Raw genomic sequence first — 20,265 nt, forward strand, 5'->3', positions numbered from 1 at the left:
CCACTATAGCTAATCTATGCCCATGATAAGACCATTATTACAGTCAGGAGGGCTCTTTCTTCAGGACCCAAACCCCTCCCAAACTGGCCAATTTAACAAAGAAATAGGTTTTTAAACCTTCCCAGTCTTGCAAGTCTTATTCCCTGTATTTGGAGGCTCATCAAGCAAGCCTCCCTCCTTTTTACTGTCAGGTTTGCTAAGCACCTTTCGGGGAAATCCATTTAGCTAAGACCAGCTTTGGCTGGGATTCTGCGTAGTTTTCCGAGATTAGCTTGCATGCAGACAGGGAATGGCTTTTAAAAGTCTTACGAACTACTTCCAATCGTTTCAGAGATGGTTTGTGAGAAATAAAATCATCTGAAGGCTGCCACAAATAGTGGTCTAAAGGGGCGTCAGGATAAGTCTATGTAGGAAGTACACACATCCGGCCATATTTCCATCTCTTTAAGCTCTATCTAGCTCCTAAGTCAAAGAGTTAGTCTTGCAGAAAAAAAGCTATTAAAAATACAACGTGGAGCTTCCGAGTGACTGAGATAACTAAGGAGAGGATTTGAAGGGAATTGCTCTATCAAGGAAAAGGCTGTTGGTTGTTGGCAACTGTTGTAGATACATAAGGAAATGTGAAAACATCTGGGCCTTTGAAAGATGAATCATATTACTGTGTTCTTTACTCTTTTTTCTCCCATGGAAAACTACAATGTGTTGAAGAATTGGATTTTCTCTCTTTTTATTCTCTGAGTGCCAGAATTATTGGGGATAGTTTATACTTTGTTTTTTCTTTCCTTCTTCCTTCCTTCTCCCCTCTTCCCCCCTCCCTGTCTTTCTTCCTTTCTTTTTTTCTTTCTTCCTTCCTTCCTTTCTTTCTCTGCATTTACAGTGGAAAACTGATTCTTTACCTGCTTGCCAACAGGTAAAGTCAGGGAAGGAAATGGCTGGATTTTGGAAGAGTTATTATTTTCCCCCAAGTCAGGATATATACATTATTGCAACTCAGCAGGGAAGCAATGTTTGACAACTTCCCACTGTGCTGCATAACCTTCCAAGCATCCAAGCGTGTCAGAACATCTTATGCAGGCAGCATGCTCCAGGTGGACCCCCAACCCCTGGGTGTGAACCGTGCATTTCCACTATTCGAGAGCCTTTCAAGAATCATTTAAAAGCTGTGGGTTGCTTGTTAGTTAGTGAAATACCCCAAAACATATATGTCTAAATAATTATGGCTATTATTTTATTCCTAAAAAGTTTCACATTCACCTTGCAATCCTCTCAACTACCACCTGTGGTCATTGGATGCGGATGTGTCTGGGGGTAATCACTGCTGTAGGACAGCAGAGAAAATGAGAGACTAATTTGACAGGGGGACTAGAGGCAGACTCTATTTTCCCTTTCATCTTTACTAATAGCAACGGGTTCATGACTTATAAACAATGTTATTTAAAAAGCAATTCTTAGACTGTGGATTTGGCTCAGTGGGTAAACGCTGTGCTGCAGGTGTGTAGACCTAAGTTCAGATACCCAGAACCTGAATAAAAACGGACACTATAGTGGTCTGTAGTCCAACAATATGAGAGGCAGAAACAGGAGAATTCCCTAGAAACTTACAGGCCCTATGCCGAAATTTGCTTAACAAGTGACAAGAGGCCCTGTCTCAAAGCGGTGGTTGAAGACTGAAAGTACAGGTTGTACTCTCACTCACACATGAACACACACACATTCATTGCACACACATTTGTTACATGCATTGATAGATAGTAGATAGATAGATAGATAGATAGATAGATGGATGGATGGATGGATGGATGGATGGATGGATAGATAGATAGATAGATAGATAGATAGATAGATAGATAGATAGGTAGGTAGATAGACATACAGACAGATAGAAGATGTAAAGAAATGCAATTATCCAATTCTCTGTGGACTCCTCCCCTTTAGTTTATTCTCTACATAAATCAATAGTAGAATCATTTTTCAATTGTATACCTTTATTAGTATTAGATGAGACTGACTAGAATGAAATGTATATTCTTCATTTTAGCACAAAGCAAAGGTTTTACAAATATATATTTCAGGTTTAAGTTATGCAAACAATGTGATTCTTCTACGTTCTTAAGAGTGTGATACAAGACGTAATGATCCCTTGCCAGTCACAGGATTAAGCTCACAAATGTTTGACCCTTGCTTCCAAGTTACATTTTAAAAAGCATCTACTTTGCTTCACTTCTGACTTTAACTATTAGGAAAGCTGTCTGATGCACTATTTTTTTTTTTTAGAATTTGAAGGATAAGTCACACCCGTGCTCAGTTATGTCTCCTTTGTATTTTTAAGTCAATACCTGCAGACATAGTATCAAAAACGCCATTATCAATCAATCCCAAGGGCTGCAGTGCAGAGACGTTCCTTTCCAGATAGTCTATTTTGTTGGACTTCACTTGTACTCAAAAACATAGGTCGGTATGAGCTTGAAGCAGATTAAGAGGCAGGGTGTGAGGGTGGTACAAATCCTTCCCCAAAATCCACTCTTCCCACTTAAACCTCCACGTGCCCTCCCCTGCTGCCCCCTTCCAATTAACCACTTTCGTAACAATTAACATAGGGTTATTGTATGACCTCAAGTTTTATTTAGCTATTAAATCTAGCACTACCTAATAAACTATTAAGTTAGGAAATAGACAAAAGAAGTCTTGTGGTTGGAATTTCTGAGATGCTTTGAAACTAAAGACAGCGAGTTTCACAACTAAGAAAACTGAGGATCAGTGGGCGAGTAGCCTCCACTACTGTGTTCCGCTTCGTTTCAGTCCTTTGAATTGTTACCCAGGTGACCAGACATCCACTCTCATTAATCAGCCCTGAGCCAACCACCAGAACTTGTGCTTCCTCTAGGCTGCACTGAGCTTGCAGAGCTGAACAGCCGCCGATCCTGTGCCTTTAAAGAGCGAGGGAGAGTCGCGAAAGAGGCGGAAGAACGGTAGCCACGCCCTCTGGGCGGGGCCACCTCTCAGGATGGGGGCGGCCACAGAGCGACGTCATATAGGAATTCAGTCTTGGTTGGCGAGAATTTAGAAAGGGAGGCTGGGCGTGAAGGAGGCGGGGTCTGGTTGCCCTGGTGACCGTCGGCCCTGCGGTCGCCAGGTAACGGTGGCGCTGTGCGGGCTACGAGGTCCTGGTGGCAGAGGCCGCCAAGATCCTGGCCCGAGCCCACGCCGGGCGCTGTGGATCTGAGCTGCGATGGCTGCCGCGGCAGCGGTGATCCCGCCGTCGGGCTTGGAGGATGGGGTGTCTCGGGCTCGCGGGGAAGGCGCAGGGGAGGCGGTGGTGGAGCGCGGGCCCGGCGCGGCCTACCACATGTTCGTGGTGATGGAGGACCTGGTGGAGAAGCTGAAGCTACTCCGCTACGAGGAGGAGCTCCTCCGAAAGAGCAATCTGAAGCCCCCGTCCAGGTGCGTGCCTTGTCCCCCGGCGCCCGGTGATGACCGGGCCCAGGGGACGCTCCTCCTCGGTGAGGTGAAGACCCTGGGCGCGGATCCACACTTTTTCTACCTTCCTTGCTCAGGAAAGGAACTTCTTCACGGAGCGAGGTGAAGTTTCCAGACTTGGTCATTTTGTGGAGAAAGTAAACAAGTCTTGTAATGGCCTGGGGAAGACAGCCTGCCCATTCTTTAAAACATACGCACCATAAGCCAAACACAAATCTCGTTTTAAAAGTAATAAAATAGCCACAGTAGAAAGGATAGAAAAACTGATCTCTAGAGACGAATGCCCTTATCATTGAGATCTCTCTCCAGGTTTTTCTTTTGCTAGACTTTGTAAGCTAACAACTGTGGGGAATTAGGACTTTGCTGAGGAGCACTTTTTATGTAGTAAACTTGAGGACTAATTACTGCGGTTCAAAAGACTTAATGCTTTTGCGGCAGCAGTACTCTTAGAAACTGGAAAGTGGAGAAGGCAATTGAAATATAAAGTGTTGGATTGGTCCGCATTATAGAACCTAAAGTCCCGTACTTGCAGTGGTAGAAAAAGTTGAGAATATCCGGAAGGCAGTGTCCAGAGTGAGAGGCAGCACCCTCTCATGTAATCATGATAGCTTAGTGATAACTGATTCATTGCTGTTCCTATAACGTTTGTATTTGCTTCATTCTGTAAGAAGCAAATACAAAGAATTATCTAGAGTACTTTCTTTTACTGTCTGTTCCTGTAACATTTGTATTTGCTTCATTCTGTAAGGGGCAAATACAAAGAATTATCTAGAGTACTTTCTTTTACTGTCTACAGGTAGGCACAAATAAATTCCTCAGTCAGTTTTCAGATCTTGCTCTCTTTCCAGACACTCGTGTTGAAAGATACTTAGACTCTCCATGGCGCTGAGTTAGTCTGTAAAAGGAGAAAAGTTAGAGAAGAAAGTGCATCTTGATCCTGATCCCTGATAGAAGTGTTAGGATTGGATTATTATTTAAAACAAATTGATCATAATAATATAGATGGCTAACATTTTCGGTGTTGATAAAACTGTGTTAATGTTTTCCAAATGCATTTGTCAAACAAAAGGATCTGGGCCTTATGTTACTATTAATACTTTGCTGTACTGAACCTCAAGGGGTGAGTGGAGTACTTTGTACCATGGATTTGTGTGTGCCAGTGGTTAACGGTGTCAGTATCACCTGGGACTGGGGACATTTCCCAGCCCTTGTCCAGGTCTCCCTTTTCAGAAGGTCTGGAGACAAACTGTTTTCCCGCCCCTCTGGGTGGTTCTGATGTGTCTTCATGCTTGGGAGCCAGGATCACAGACCCACAATACCTGTCAGTGTGTCCATCCCTCTGTCTGTGAGGTACGACCATTGATAAGGAAAACACAGTTGTTAGTAGACGGATTCTTTGTAAGCCTATTCCTGAAAAGACTTTGTGACCCTTTAAAATTTCCTAGCCTTCTATTTTCTTTTAGAACATTAATAATTTCTTGATGGAAAAAGTTTAGAAAAATGGAAGTGTAGACCACTGGTTTTTTCCCCATTGGTTATAATGGCTGTATATATGTATCAGTTTAATAGTGATAGCTACATAAAGAAAGCAAAGCAGATCCCTGATTCAACTTTCTTGAGAGATGTTGTTTACACCTTTTCTATCCTCTTCTATCCTCTATGGGTCTGTATAAATCATATCCTCGCTGGAGCATGTTCAGTACAATAAGGGGTATAATAAAGTTCAGCAGTTGTGATGCTGGGGGATGTGGCAGAGGTGCTTCATCCTTGCTGCACCCCTGGACCACCTAAGCTGGGAAATTTTGAAATGTACCTGTTACGTTCTGTACCCGAAGTTTTGATTATCCATGAATGGGGCAAGACCTGACTCTCACCATAGCAGTGCTTAGAATCCAGTTGAGTCTGCAACAAAGAGGAAAACAACTGTCTGACTTAGCTGATAGGTCACAAACAGCAAAAGCACAGTACATTATTAGTGGCTCTTAAATTCCAATATCCTCACAATTCAAAATTGTTATTTTTTAGGGGAACTCACTTATAATCAATCACTTAAATTGAGTTTGACAAAAGCTTCATGTATTTATTCTCCAAAATATATTACCTTCCATTCCCTGCTTGGAAATATTTTGTATATTGTAGTGGTTGACCCTGATACTGATTTGAAACTTGGGGAGTTCAAGAGTGTTGATGAAGGCTGCTTGAGATGCAAATTTAGCAGCTTTGAACTTGACTGTCTTACTTATTCCTAGTTGGTTTGCTTTTTCTCACCCTTTCCACCCTCCGTTGCTTTGAAACAGACACTACTTTGCTCTGCCTACCAACCCAGGTGAGCAGTTCTACATGTTTTGCACTCTTGCTGCGTGGCTGATCAACAAAACAGGGCGTCCCTTTGAGCAGCCTCAAGAATACGACGATCCCAATGCAACTATCTCTAACATACTGTCTGAGCTTCGCGCATGTGTAAGTATTCTGAAGCTGTGGATTTCGATATTAGCATCAGTGACAGATGTTAGCCTTTTAGATGACTCTTCTGGAATAGCAGACAGACAGATAATAGTTGACTAATATATGGTGCTTTTTTTAATTTAAAGTAAGACCTTCCCAGTATGGTTGATATTACATATAACATGAATTTCACTTCTAAAAATGTTACTCTAGACTCTCTTTAGCCGAGAGTAATAATATTTGTCTTATTTATTTATTTATTTTTGGCTCTCAAAAGTGAACAGTTAGTTGATTGGTTAGTTCTTCCCCTCAAAGGGAAATTAAGAATTGCTAAGCCAAACCCTGCACTTTGAAAGGATCTTGAATTTATTAGGTGTCCTTAGTTGTATTTTCATTTTTGACTTTTTCTGGGGGAAGGCAATAAGACATTTTGGTACAGGTTGCTAATGTTTAATAAATGAGTCACTGAGTCGTTGTTTAAGAAATATAGTTTGACATATGAGTAGTTTTACTGCTTTTTTTATTATTAATTTGTATTTCTGCTATGATGTAACTGCATTTTAATTTGGTACTTTGAACAATAAAATACCTAATTTTTCCTTTGTGTAACTGTATCAATGGATTGAAGAGTCTTAAGAAATGAATGTCAAAGAAGAAAAGCAACTACCTTTCTCTGAAATCATTTGAAAAGTGGAAAACTATACATGTGCTCAGTGATTCTTTGCTGACACAATCTTGACCTCTAACAAATAATATCTTTATCTTTCAGGGGAGGACTGCAGATTTTCCTCCTTCAAAATTAAAGGCTGGTTATGGAGAACACGTATGCTATGTTCTTGACTGTTTAGCTGAGGAGGCATTAAAATATATTGGTTTCACTTGGAAAAGGTAACTATTACCTGACAGGAAGATATGCTATGTAGTTACCATTTTTCTGAAGTGCAGAGCTGTTTAATTGAGCTGACAAGAGCTGACTGTTCTGAACTGACAGGGGTTCCGAATGTTAAGTCTAGACGAACATCAGGATGTCTTCCAAATCTATTCTGAAGTAATGTTGACCATCCCAGTGCCTCTTCCCTGTTTGTAATTATTGAAGGTTTAACTATAACTGCATACATGCTTGCCAATTTGGAAAAACTTTCTCACATTCTCTTTGAACCTGTGTTTGTTTATACCCACGACCATTGTGTGTGTCGAGTTAACTAAAAGCCTCATATGTAAAAGGAAAAGGAAGTTTATATAGTACCAAGTGTGCGATTTTCTTTTCTCTTTGCTTAGTGTCAAGAACATTAAAGAAGCCACTTGACATACTCTTGGACAGTGTCCATAGCTTTTCTCTGACCTGAAAGTACATTGTTTATATTTTGTGGTATTAATATAATTTATTTACCAGTGTAGATTTTGTTGTTACAGATCTTGCCAATCATTCATCATATGTATTCTATGGTAATTAGCACAATATACAAAATATACTTAGTTTGTCATATATATTCAAGGAGTATTGATGAATGAATAAAATCAGAAACTATTGGTTTATATAGGGTATGATTAAAACATATACAGTTCATATTTTGAAAGTTTGGATTGTTGATGGGTTAGAATGTGAAAGACATGGTGCAAATAAAATACGACATAGCATTGGATTTATACTTGAACAAAATTTTGTATATAGAGAGGTATATATTACTCCATGTTAATATATTAATACATATGCAGTTGCATTTAGGTGAAAATCTACTTCCTTTTAGGAAGTATTTTTAAAAACTTACAAAGGTGTGTGTGTGTGTGTGTACAGGGAAGATTATGCAGACTGAACAACTTGTATTTATGTATTTAGTAATATTTATACACACATACACACACATACACAACAACAGCAACAACAATAAAAGAAAAAGAAACCATGTATTTGCAAGAGAACAAGGGAGGAGGTATATGAGAGATTTTAGGGGGAAGAATGGGAGGGGGAAATGATGTAATTAATTTCAAAAATTATTAAAAATTTCCTTGATTTATGCTACCATTGGATTGAAGTATATTAAATAACTGATATCCATTTACTTTAAGTAAAATGTGATAGTTTCCTTTACCTCAACCCCAACATGTCCATTCAGTACATTGTAAAGAATGACTCTGCAACGCCTAATACTGTTGGTTAGGTGTCAAAACAAGATAAATTACATATGTGCTGCCCTAGAATCTCAGTTACTAACTCCATAGCCCAGTATATCATTATTGCATTTTAAGCTATTACTGTCTCAGCCACTATTCAATTTGTACTTCCTTTGTCTCTAGTAAAATCTTTGTCTCGGCCTATGAGTTATGACTTGGATAATTTGAAAGAATTATATATGCATGGAAGAAGAAAGGAGAAAGTTAAAAAGTAATAAAAATTGGAAACTACATCACCTCTGTAATACATAAACTACACAGAACATTCTTATGAATGATTATTTTATACAAATGTGGAACTATTCTTAGAAGAACATTTTTTGAGATAATTATCTAATTCTAACTAATGAAAAATTGGGAAGTTTATTGTACAAGATTGATTTGTTTCATAATACCTCCTTGCTTCCTGTTCCATGTTAATTTTTATATTGTCTTAATAGGTTTGAAATACAGATTCTTAAAATTAGTTGACAAAATAAATGTGAATGCATCTGGGTGTTTTTAATGTGGAAATAAATGAACCTTAAGGGAGAAATGGTTGTCCAATACTTAATGTTGGGAACACTAACTGGATTTTAGAAATAAGAATCAATCTTATTACCTATATAAAAATAAACTGCAGATTTAAGAGATGTGAATTGAAAAAAGCCGTAGGCACACTGAGAGATCAGAGGGCTATCAGAAGGTGTGGATCGAGGGAGCGCTGTAAATGTATAATGTAAAGTCTAGGGTCTGGACAGGAAAACGCTGTCAAATCCATCCAGTAGTAATTACAACGGTCTTGACTATTCAGGATTCTAAGTAATGAAACTAGGCAACATCATAGATTAGGTGAACATTGATTTTCTTAATTTAGGGAAGACAAAGAGTGTAAATGTATGTCTCAGAAAAAATGAATAATCAATTAGAATTATAAAGTTGTTGTTCCATCAGTCTCATGCTAAAGTTGTTCAGTTATAAAACGCAATGATTTTTTTCATTTGTTTTATTGGCACAGATTATTTTACACATATTGGTGAACATATTGAAACAGAGATGCCATCCCTCACTATTCTTGGGAGTAAAAATTAGGGTAGCGTTTTCGAAGCCAATTTCGTCAGTACTCATCAAAACAATAACATGTACAAAGTTGTTGATGTAGCCATTCCACATGAACAAATCTGTTTTAAAGATCTGTCTAGTAATAAATCTACAAATACGATTTTTGCAATATCATTTAACAAACAATAGAAACAATCCCAATGTTTTAGTCATAGACTGATAGTTTAATTGTAGTACTGCTGTTCATTGGAACATAATGCATATTATATTACGTGTTATATATAATCTATATATGCATATTATATAGTGTGCATTTTATGTGTGTATATATATGATAGCTAATAGCACATATATATATATGTGTGTGTCTTGTATATGATAGCAGTATAATCAGAATCAACTTATTTTTGTCAGTGTGCTTTTTATGTTTAGAGATAGGTATCTTTGCTTTTTTTAACACTGAAAATTTCAGAAAGACAAAACATTGACTGGCCATTAGTGAAGGGAACAGTGCCTCATATGGAAGCATCTTTCCCATTCTTCATTAGACTTGTGTTTTTACTGAATTATTTTTAAACATTTTCTGTATCTTGGTATTTCAGGCCATCATACCCAGTGGAAGAATTAGAAGAAGAAACTGTCCCAGAAGATGATGCAGAATTAACATTAAGTAAAGTGGATGAAGAATTTGTGGTAAGTGTGGAGCTGAGCTGCCTCCAGCCTTGCCCATGGCACCCTTTCCCTCTCCTCATTCCCCTACTCCATTTTTCTGGAATGCATTTAGTTGTTCTAAATCCAGTGCCATTATCAATCCTTTAGGCCTTTGCTTAAATTCATGTTCATGGTCTTGAGTCAATTCTAGAAGAGTTTCTAAATCTGTTTATATATGTGTATATATATATATACATATATGCATATACGTGTATATAAATCACTAGTTATATGAGCATGACCTTGAGAAACCATAACTAACAAAGAATCTAGAGCAGAAAGCTAACAGTTCATCTTGTGCTGAATGTGGTGGTGTACACCAGATTTTAGGATGCAGAGATTAGAATCCCCAGTTAAAAGCCTGTGTCTACTGCACAGCAAGTTTTGGGACTTAGGCCACATAGCAAGATGATATCATAACAAAACACATCATCTTCAGAATGCCCTAAGGATTTATAATTAGTGTATTCTGCTTTCTACAGTTAATATTTGTTTTTAAGGAATTCCTTTATTTTTATCAATTAGGGTAAATACTGCTGCTGAAATTTTGTTAAAGTGCTTTTAAGTGACCAGCATTATTTAAGTTGTTTGGCTCCATCTACATATTTTCCATGTTTAATTTCCTATCCATGGTATGAAGCTAAATAATCTCAGTTCTCTACAGTAGTTGGTGTAGTAAGACAATAGAAACCAAAAAGCATTTCTCAAAGTGATCCTTTCATAGAACTGGACGTGGGTTGAGCTGAATGTTTTAGAAGATATCCATGTAATCTGAACTAGACACATGGTGGGGGAAAGAGTTTATGTAGTATTTTGCTGTCACAAACCAATTCAAGATTTCATTTTTTTAATCAGAAGATAATCCACTCTATATTTTAACTTAAACTAGTATAAGCTATAAAGTTGCTAGTTGTTAGATTATCTAAATAGTAAAAGTTAACAAGTAGTCATAGAGTTAAATAGAGTTATATCCAAATAGAATATTATGTAGATGGCATGTCTTAATTACAGATATTACTGATATGAGAATGACAATTTGTACTTCATTTTACAAAATTTGCTGGCATCATGACTATAATTATGTAAAATATGTAAAAATACCAGTATATTAATGTTTGTTATAAATGGATAGAATAATTATGGATGATTCTGTTTAATATTTCTTTGTACTTTCAAGCTTTTTAATGTATATTTTATTAGAAGTATTAAGGCTACTTTTAACCATATTAAGATACATAACTGTACATGACTGTGCTGCTTTTTTAGCTCCCAAGGTTGAATCTCGCTGTAGCCAGGCTGGCCTAGAACACTCACCATGTAGTCCAGGCTGGCCTCTGCTTCTCAAGCTAGACCACTATAAAACTAGTCAGTTTAAAACAAATATTTTTTAATATGATAAAATTTGAAAATCAAAGCAAAAGAAAACATAGCCATCAATTCTGCCTGTAGCTATGGAACTCCTGGTGTGTGTTTAACACAGTCAGTAGCTGTATTAAAGTGTGTTCTGAAGCTTGAAGGCAGGAAGGAACCAGGTGTGACCCAGCAACTGTCAGAAAAACAGAGCTTCTAGGATCAGGTGGGGATGCTTCGGGTGAACTGGAAAGAGAATTTAGGCATTTAAAGAAGTTTAAACTATTGTTCAATAGGCTTTCCACTCAGGATCAGAATTAAAGTCCTTATATATTCTCAAGTTTTCCCCATTTACTTGGGTATGTCCATGGTCTTTTTAATAACTAATAGAGTATCAATCTATACCTGCTTCTAATATGCCAACATTTAAATTCAAGGCTGTCATTCAAAAGTACTAGTCTCACTTTGCTCGCCGTCATGGCCCCAGATTGCCATTCGGGATTTGGTGTGTGTCAAGGTTTTAGTATTTGACTGCAGACTCTCTCAGGGATACTGTTGTGTAACTTTTCAAAATCTTAGCTAATTTTTTCTATGAATTTTTTAAAGGTCATTGTGGAATTATTGTGGTTATGAAATCAGGGAAATAAACTAGACAAGATCCTCTTTATACTATTCTGCCAAGCCAGGCGGTAAAGACCTCCCAGTATAAGACCAAACCACAGGCCTTCCTCGGGGGAACTTCCTCTGGAGCTTCTCGTTTGCTTTCTGTCCAGTCTCTGGATGTGTTCCTTTCTTTTCCTCCTCCTCCTCGCATCACTCTGTGATTCCCTCTCTTCCCTCTCCTGTCATCCCCTGTCACTGTTGCTAAGGAAAACTGGCCTTGTGCCTGCAGAGCCCTGTAAGGGACCCACTAATGCTGTTGGCAGAGTTTTGGGTGGGTCAAGGATGGCGCAGATAACTTCTGACACTTCTGCTCTTATCAACTGGAAAGTAGAGACCTGCAGCTGGAAAGCACCAAATCAAAATCAGCCACCCTGCTAATTAGTCCTTCAAAGTAATGATGACGTGGAGTCTCACTTTGTATGAGCATACCTTTCAGAACAAGCAGGAAGGGAATTTAGGTGCAAAGTTAAGCAAGGAAATGGTGGGAAATTTGCTTTCTGAATTCCTGAGATAAATTATGGAGAATCCTAACATTTTAAAAAGTATTTTCTTCTGAGACTATTTATGTTTGAATTCCTTTGGAATGTTCTCTTCATAATATTTAGTAAATTAGTTTATTTTCCGGTTAGTCTAGATTCTCTAAGAAACAGGAACAGTAGGATTCATGCACACACACACACACACACACACACACACACGCACACGCACACGCACACGCACACACACACACCTTTAGAGAAAGAAAAAAGTTCCCCTGGAGAGCTGGTAATTGGATTGGAACCAAAGCCTCACTCCCTCAGACCATATAAGTATTCTCCCCTGAGCTGAGCTGGAGCACTTTTTTGAGATCTGTTCTTTGCATTTTTCCCAGGGTTAAGTGGACCTTGCTCACACTATAAAGTCTAGAAGGGCCTTAAACTTTGGATATTCCCACCTCAGCTTCCTGATTAACTAGAAGTGCAGTTATGCACTGCAAGCTTGGCTGGGAGAAAGTGTTTATGTGGAACTGAGTAACTTGGCTATGGGGTCTGAGAAGTCCCAAGGCCTGCTCTTGACAAGTTAGGCCCAGGATAACTGATGGTCTAGTTCCAGTGTGAATGTGAAGACCCAGGGAGAGCGATGCCTCAGGTTTCTGTCTGGATCTTACACCCCAGACAGAAGGCCAATGCCCTGATTTAAAGCAAGGGGAGCATAAAGCCTGTTGGTGGCTTTTCCTCTTCAGACTTTTCAGTCTGGAGACACACCCACCTTGGAAAAGATAGCCCCTTCGCTCAACTCCATTGTTTCAAACATTTATTTCACCTAGACATATCCTCAAAGTGCTTTCTGAATAATATTTAATAAATTATCTCAGCATCAATGCCTAATCAAGTTGACACATAGAATTAGCTGCTAGATTTCCATCCCTTGTCAACTTGCAGCCCTTTAAATCTCATTTTATCTCCAAATAAAGGCAGTAAGTAGCAGGAGCATAATTCTGCTTAACTATATCACACACTTAAAGTATCTTATAGTTTATGAGAAAGGATAAGACAAATATATTTGCAAATAAATGTGGAAGAAATATGCATGACAGTGCGGTCCTTATTCCTACACGTAGTTACATAGTTAGCGACTTCTTCTTAGAACCGCCTTCATTCACCGCCAGTTCTCTACCCCTCTGCCTTCAGCACTGCAGCTGACAGTGGTAGTGATCCAAACCGTCATTCCTAAAGGGTCTGGGACATCAGAAGTCTTGTCTGGATTAGGTCATTATAGTTTCCCAGTGGCCATAATTACTGGGCATGGCAGCGCTAAATGAGAAACTGAAGGCTTGCCTGTGCTCCAGACACCCTCCCTCTGTCTTACCTCTGTTGTAACAGCAGCATAATTTCCCTTTGGCAGCCAGCACAGTAGTTCTTCCCATGGCTATTGATTCGGAAGTGTGGGGAGCCCTAAGCAGCCAAATAGTGTTCTTAGCATGCAGGTCAGTAGCGTCATCATTGTTTCTCCTAGTGGAGTTAAGACCTGTAGGCTAACGGAATCATTAAGTCACAGGAACCAGAGCAAAGATTTTCCTAGTGGCTAATTAGAAGTGATGGTGCTGCCAACATTTGCACTCCTTAATTCTCGAGCCATCTGCTGGGTGATGGCGCATGCTAGTATCTAGTATTAAAGCTTTGTCCTGTTAGTGTTGAATGGAGTACACGTATTTGCTGATGTCCTATGTGAACAGTACTGATGAGGTCATGGTAAAGTACGGTGACCTTGTTTCTCCTAAGAGCACTGAGTCATTGGCATTTCAATGAATTACTCTTGTTAAGTAGTAGAAACACAAAATACCCCTAAGTCACTTTTCAGAAGTATAAGTATTTACTTGTCTTGATATATAAACAAGTCAGTTTTGTCTGCACATCTTTGCCCCCATTATTCCCCACCTCAAGAAAAACAAATGTCAAGCTAGTGTTTCAAGTGTGTCCATACCTTCTTGTGAGTTGCTGGATTCTTTTCAGTTCTCCAAGGCTTAGGGCATAGTTCTCAAGTCTTACTTTAGTGGGACATATCTGGGAAAGAACCTTAGGACTTTTATTCCAGCAAGTTCCCTGACAATAACAACGTTCCTGTTCTCAGAATCACATTTTGAGAACCACTGGCTCTCCTTTCTCAAGTCTGAAGACAAGGGATCTTTGAACCCTTCCACTGCAGCTCAGAACACTCCTACCTGTAGAAATGTTTGCCAGCCCACACTCACTTTTGGCCTAGTTTGCTTGTATTTTTGTTTACAAGATCAGATGACTCGAAGATCATTTTTCCCCCCTTTGGCATTACTGTGATGCCCAGTGTCCATAAGATTGAAATATTCTTGTTAGATTACTTTTCCCTACTATGCCACTTGTCACCACAATGAATGACATTTGAAGAGAAGGAGATGCTTATGTTTTCTATGCTAATAGAACCCCCCTGCTTATTTTCTTATATAGCGTAGATTGTATCTCAAAGGGTCATTTCCTAACTACACCCCCACAACCAGCTGCTTTCAGATGAGGCCAGCTTGGGATCCCTCTGGATGTGAGGACCACACCAAGCATCACTATTATTCATCACCTTCACAAACCTGAGCAGCCAGGATGCTCTTCACACAGTGAAAAGTGTATCTTCAATGCTGGAGAGATGGCTCAGTGCTTAAAACTTGCTGTTCTTCCCAAAGACCCAACATCCAGCCTTCCCCTCTCTCCCGTGAGCCCCAGCACACATGTAGCACACACAGGTACAGAGACACAAACAGGTAAATAAAATATTTTTTCAAGCGCATGTACGTGTAGTTAGTCCTTGAGACAAATGAAACTACCTGTGTCTTTCAGCCTTCATTTTTTTTATTTAAGTCTTGTTGCTCCAGTAAAATTCTTCCACTGTTTCATATATCTCCCTTTGACCTATTTTTCTCTTGTTTTTATGTTTATTCCTGAATTGTAGCAATTACTCCTCCCCTCCCTCTTTCTTCCCTTCTTTCTTCACTGTCTGCAGAAACAGGTTCTTTTAAATGGCACCATCAAAACTTCAAAGAAATTATGGGCTGTTAATATTTTTGTGCCCTACTTTATGAATATTTATTAGGCTTTTAAATATGCTTTACTGAGTCAGTCATATTAAGCTTAGCTAGCTTAGAATTTTATGTATTTACAAATATATTTTAACTTTTTATGAATTTAAAATTTTTACTTTTCAAAGGAAGAGGAGACAGATAATGAAGAAAACTTTATTGATCTCAACGTTTTAAAGGCCCAGACCTATCACTTGGTAAGTGTCATTGGCTAAACAAGGAATCGACAAGCAGTAAACAATATGTATTCTACTGAAAATGTGAGAAGAAGCCATTTGCCAGACATTATTTTGTGTAATTCTTGCAAAGTAGCTATGAAAATTGTTTTCCTATATATATAATGCTATGCATAGGAAAATTATATAATATATATGCATATATGTATATATACATGTACACAATTATATGTATACAATTATAGCAAGCATAAAAAAAATCCAGAAAGGTGAGTAAGGCTGCTTCCTGCTTGTGGAAACCAACACAGTACTTGTAGGGCAAACTGAAAATGTATTTGCTGGATGGCATTTTTATTATGAAAAGCTGTAAATTTTTCTCTCTCAAGATATTATCCATTGAGATAGATCAGAAGTGGATGGTTTTTGTTTGTAGAAAAACACTTAAATTGTATTTCCATGAAGTAAAATAAATTCAATTATGTGGTCAAGCATTGCTTTAAGACAGATTTTCCCTCTGTTTTGATTACAAAATTAATACAGTTGATGAGACATACTGCCAATGAGCTATTTTAAATGTTCATGTGGCATTTTTGCATTTTATACATACATTACATTTCAATAAAGTATGTACCTATGTACCCTCAAAAATGTATGTGTACAATATATTCTTACTTGCCCTCTATTTTCATGTCTGAGTCCTCAAAGCAAGTTTGGATCTAGTTCTAGTTTTATATGAAAACTTCCTCAAGCTACCACAAGATGTTTTGTTATTACTCACTATTTCCTGCCTTAGTATTGCTGATTTTCAGTAGTTATCACCAGTTTGTGTGTGTATATGTGTATGTGTGAGCATGAGTGTGTAAAACCATATATGTGTGTGCATGCCTGTGTGTGTGCATATATGTTTGTGTCCCAGCTTGAAATGGAATGGAATGTTGTGGCTCTCTTGACAAGAGCTCAGTACTTTATTAGGATTCTAACCTTGGACAAATTTCCAAACTTGTTGGAAAATGTTAGTTAGCCCATTCATAAGACTTCTATGATGAAAAGGGTTATAAGCAGAGCGTAAGAATGGCATCTATCATATAGTAAATGTTTATCACATGCTAGCTAAGAGCTAACCTTTCCCATGTTCTCATATGTCTGATTTATAAGTTCCTTCATGACAGGGATAATTGTCCCTTTTATATTTCTCATGCCATAAAGCACAAAGTGCTGAATAAATAAATATGTGTTCAATAAATTAAAACATTTTAAACTTATTTTTATTTTTTAAGTAAAATATAATTATGTTATTTATCTCCACTTACTTCCCTTCCTCAAACTCCTCCCATGCCTCTCCTTCTTAGCTCCCTAAAAATCCCTGGTCTCCTCTTTTGTTGGTTGTTATTGTTACACACACACACACACACACTTATGCATGAGCATAAATACAACCTTCTGAGTCATTGTTACTTGTATGTAAATTATTACAGGGATGATCACTTAGTTCTGAATCACCAATTAGGGGTCTCCTTCATTGGGGAAAGCTTCTCCTGCTTTCAGCATCCCTTAGTTCCTGTAGCATTTTGTCTGGGGTGGAGGCTATGAGATGCCCTTTCTGCCTTAGCAGATCTGTTAGTGCTGACCTTCTTTGGGTCTTGTTTAAGTAGCTTTATCATTGAAGTGTCATGGATGAAGTTTCCCTGTCACTTCTAGGAAACATAATCTCACTACAAATTTCTTGGTCCTCTGGCACTTCCAGAAGAGGTGCCTCCTCTTCGGCAGTGCTCCCTCAGTCCTAGGTGCAGAAGTTATGCTGTAGATGTATCCACAGGGGCTGATGCTCTGTGGCTAGCTGTTCTCTACATTTTGATTGGTTTTGGTTTTCTGTAATGGTGTAGAGAGAGAGTAGGTTTAGTTAAGGAGATGCCATGTAAATGCCAAAGAAGACAGATGCCAGAGCCTTACCAGTAGGTCACAGCCTTGTGGTGATACATAGATTAACAGAATGGGTTAATTTAATATGTAAGAGTTAGCTAGAAATACATCTAAGCTATTGGCCGAACAGCGTTGTAATTAATAACAGTAATTGTAACACTGTTGTTTCTGTGTGATTATTTGGGTATGGGTGGCAAGTCTATGAACGAGCAGTCTTCATCTACAATGATTTCTGTTGTAAAGAGAAGATTCTTTAGTGAGGGTTGGGAACTACATTTATATGTGGGTATAAGGATAAAAACTTAAAAAGAAATTAGAATTTATGCTAGTTTAGTGATGTAGCAGTAGTAGCTTCTCCTCTAAGGTTGATGACTTTCTAGGCCCAAGTAATTTGCTAGGTTTCCCAGACCAGGAATCCTATTAGAGAGCTGTTGGTTAGTGCCAAGATATAAGTACCACTATTGCAGTTTTAGGGAAACTTTGCCATTTTGGTCACTGTTGTGGTTCACAGGCTTCATAGCTGGTTTCTTCCCTCCTTGGCAGTATAGCAAACATTCTTAATGTTATAGTTAGTCCCTCCTCCCTTTCTGTCTGTTTTGACATCCCTCTCTCTCCCTAATTAAAGCCCTCCATTTTCTAATTTCCCTCTGAATGAATGTATTTTTATTATTAAGATTATATAAAGTAATGTTAACATTTATGATCAAATAAACTTGTTATTTATTTCTATCTTACATTTTCAGATCCCTTTTTAGTATTCAAATTATTTAATACTGTCTACTCTTTTGATGTATTTGTGTAGTATAGACATTAACATTTATAACCTCAAGGTATTCAAATTTTTAAAAGTTAATAAATTATACTACGAAGTTTAAAATATTTCTTCAAAGTCCAAGTCTTTTCCTCCTTCTACCACATAGGTTTGACAGAGTTTGAATATGATATGATTCCTACTTGGAGCAAGTACAATATGATGCTCGTATCCATTTGATGTATGTGCTGGAGATGATGAGGACACTGTCTTCTAAAATAAGGAAAACAAAGTAGAGATGGATCCATAGTAATTCTTAGACACTCATTTGTGTTGTTGATGTCTATTGGGGTAAATAGTCTGTTCCCTTTGAGCAAACAATGTGAGTGTTGAGAAGTACAAAAGTAGCCTCATTTGCTTCTACCACTAATTTAATTTGTCACTGAAATCAGGCTATATGAAGAAGTGTTTTCTTCCTATATGTGTGCTTATAAATTATTTAAATATCAGCTCATTTGGCAAAGATTACATAATATATATCCTTTGGAATTAAAACTGTGACATTTTCATGGGGGGGAAAAGTCTGAACACCAGGTGTTTGTGGATGGTCAACCATGAAGTACTAATGAGACAGAAAAACCCTTTCATAGTTTGAAAAACCTGGCAGGCTTATCATATTGCCCACTAAAGCCATCTGCCTGGGACAGCTGTGACTAACTCCAGCTTCTAATGGCATAGACTTTTCTTTCCCCAAGACAGAATAGCTGTGTAGGTTAGTAATATAGATTTAAGATCTTATGTTTAATATAGCAGGTGGGCTCGCAGCACAGCAGAAATACACTTTCAGTAAGGTCGCTAGTCTACCAAGGAAACCAATGCACTGAGCATGTATGTGACTGCAAACCTGGGAAGGGGTTGGCTAAACCAAGCCATCCTTTCCTGGGGCTTTAAAACAGTGGATGCTTCCAACATCATTCTCTGACCTCTCACCTTGCCCCCCCCTCTCTCTCCTCTCTCTCTCTCTGTATTCTACCAGTATTCTATTATACTAATTACTGGCCTGTTATTGTCTGTCTCATCTCGAGAATGCACACTCCTCTACAGCAGGAACTCATTACTGCCCTTTAAAAACTGTGTGCCTGCTGTGTGGAAGCTGCTCAATAATCAATAATACTGAATGAACACGTGCTGTGTATATAATATATATGGAATGTTTTAGGCAAGGTGTAATTTAGACTTCATAGAGAAGAGATCTTCAATAGTAGTTGTTTCTTCTGTGTACCATGTATGAAATACAGGGAGAATATGTGTGTGTGTGTGTGTGTGTGTGTATAAACCAGAACCCTGAAAGTGTGCTAAGTAACACAATTTCAGGATTTAGAAAAAATGTTTTTTTTTTCCTGAGTTTTGGTAAAGATGGAGCAAGAAGAAAGGCCAATGAAAATGGCACATCACACGGGTCATGTTCTCAAGAAGCAGTCAAGGAAGACAGAGGTTAGAGGCAAGGTGCTCATGTCATTGGAATGATTGAATGAAGGGCAGAGGGCAGAAAAGGGCAGAGAAAGGAGTCTGGTTGTGATACAGTGCAGACAACCTGGGGAGGGGCGCTGGAACAAGCTCCTGCCTGGCTCAGTCCCTGGAGGCAGGCTGCCCTAGAAGGTGAGACAGCCTGGGGAGAAGACAGCAGGAGGTCATTTGCTGTTCACACTCCCTGCAGCTTGGTAGGCAGGTCCTTCCCTGAGAGTGGACCTGGTGACTGTCTCTTTAATGTCTTAGTATATTGAAGCCTGCACCTACCAACTTGAAGACTATGGCATATGGAATTAGTGTTCTCAGCTGATTTTACTTGCAAAGAAATGCATAAGCAAATCACAGCACAGCAGATAGCTCAAGCTCTGGAGAACACAAGGCCCTTCCTCTGGTGGTCAGTGCTGAGGGCTATGAAGATGGTTTGTTAGGGGGAGGCATGCTGCTCAGAG

The 20,265-nt window shown here is 38.6% G+C and overlaps 1 protein-coding gene across 2 annotated transcripts in view; it reads left to right on the forward strand.

Moving 5' to 3' along the window:
- Positions 1-3,097: 3,097 nt before the first annotated feature.
- Ift57 (intraflagellar transport 57) overlaps positions 3,098-20,265 on the forward strand; it is a 55,507-nt gene continuing 38,339 nt past the window's right edge. The window contains exons 1-5 of one of the 2 annotated variants that reach the window (XM_050163441.1): positions 3,100-3,441; positions 5,775-5,937; positions 6,692-6,810; positions 9,738-9,828; positions 15,568-15,636. In XM_050163441.1, coding sequence (XP_050019398.1) covers positions 3,230-3,441; positions 5,775-5,937; positions 6,692-6,810; positions 9,738-9,828; positions 15,568-15,636 — 654 coding nt within the window. In that variant the 5' untranslated portion in view covers positions 3,100-3,229. Of the gene's footprint in view, positions 3,442-5,774; positions 5,938-6,691; positions 6,811-9,737; positions 9,829-15,567; positions 15,637-20,265 lie in introns of both variants that reach the window. The other variant, XM_050163442.1, reaches the window with a different exon arrangement.

The sequence above is a fragment of the Alexandromys fortis genome, unplaced genomic scaffold (genome assembly GCF_014885135.2).
Source record: "Alexandromys fortis isolate MF-2015 unplaced genomic scaffold, M_Fortis_MF-2015_v1.1 scaffold_131, whole genome shotgun sequence".
Lineage (NCBI taxonomy): Eukaryota > Metazoa > Chordata > Mammalia > Rodentia > Cricetidae > Alexandromys > Alexandromys fortis.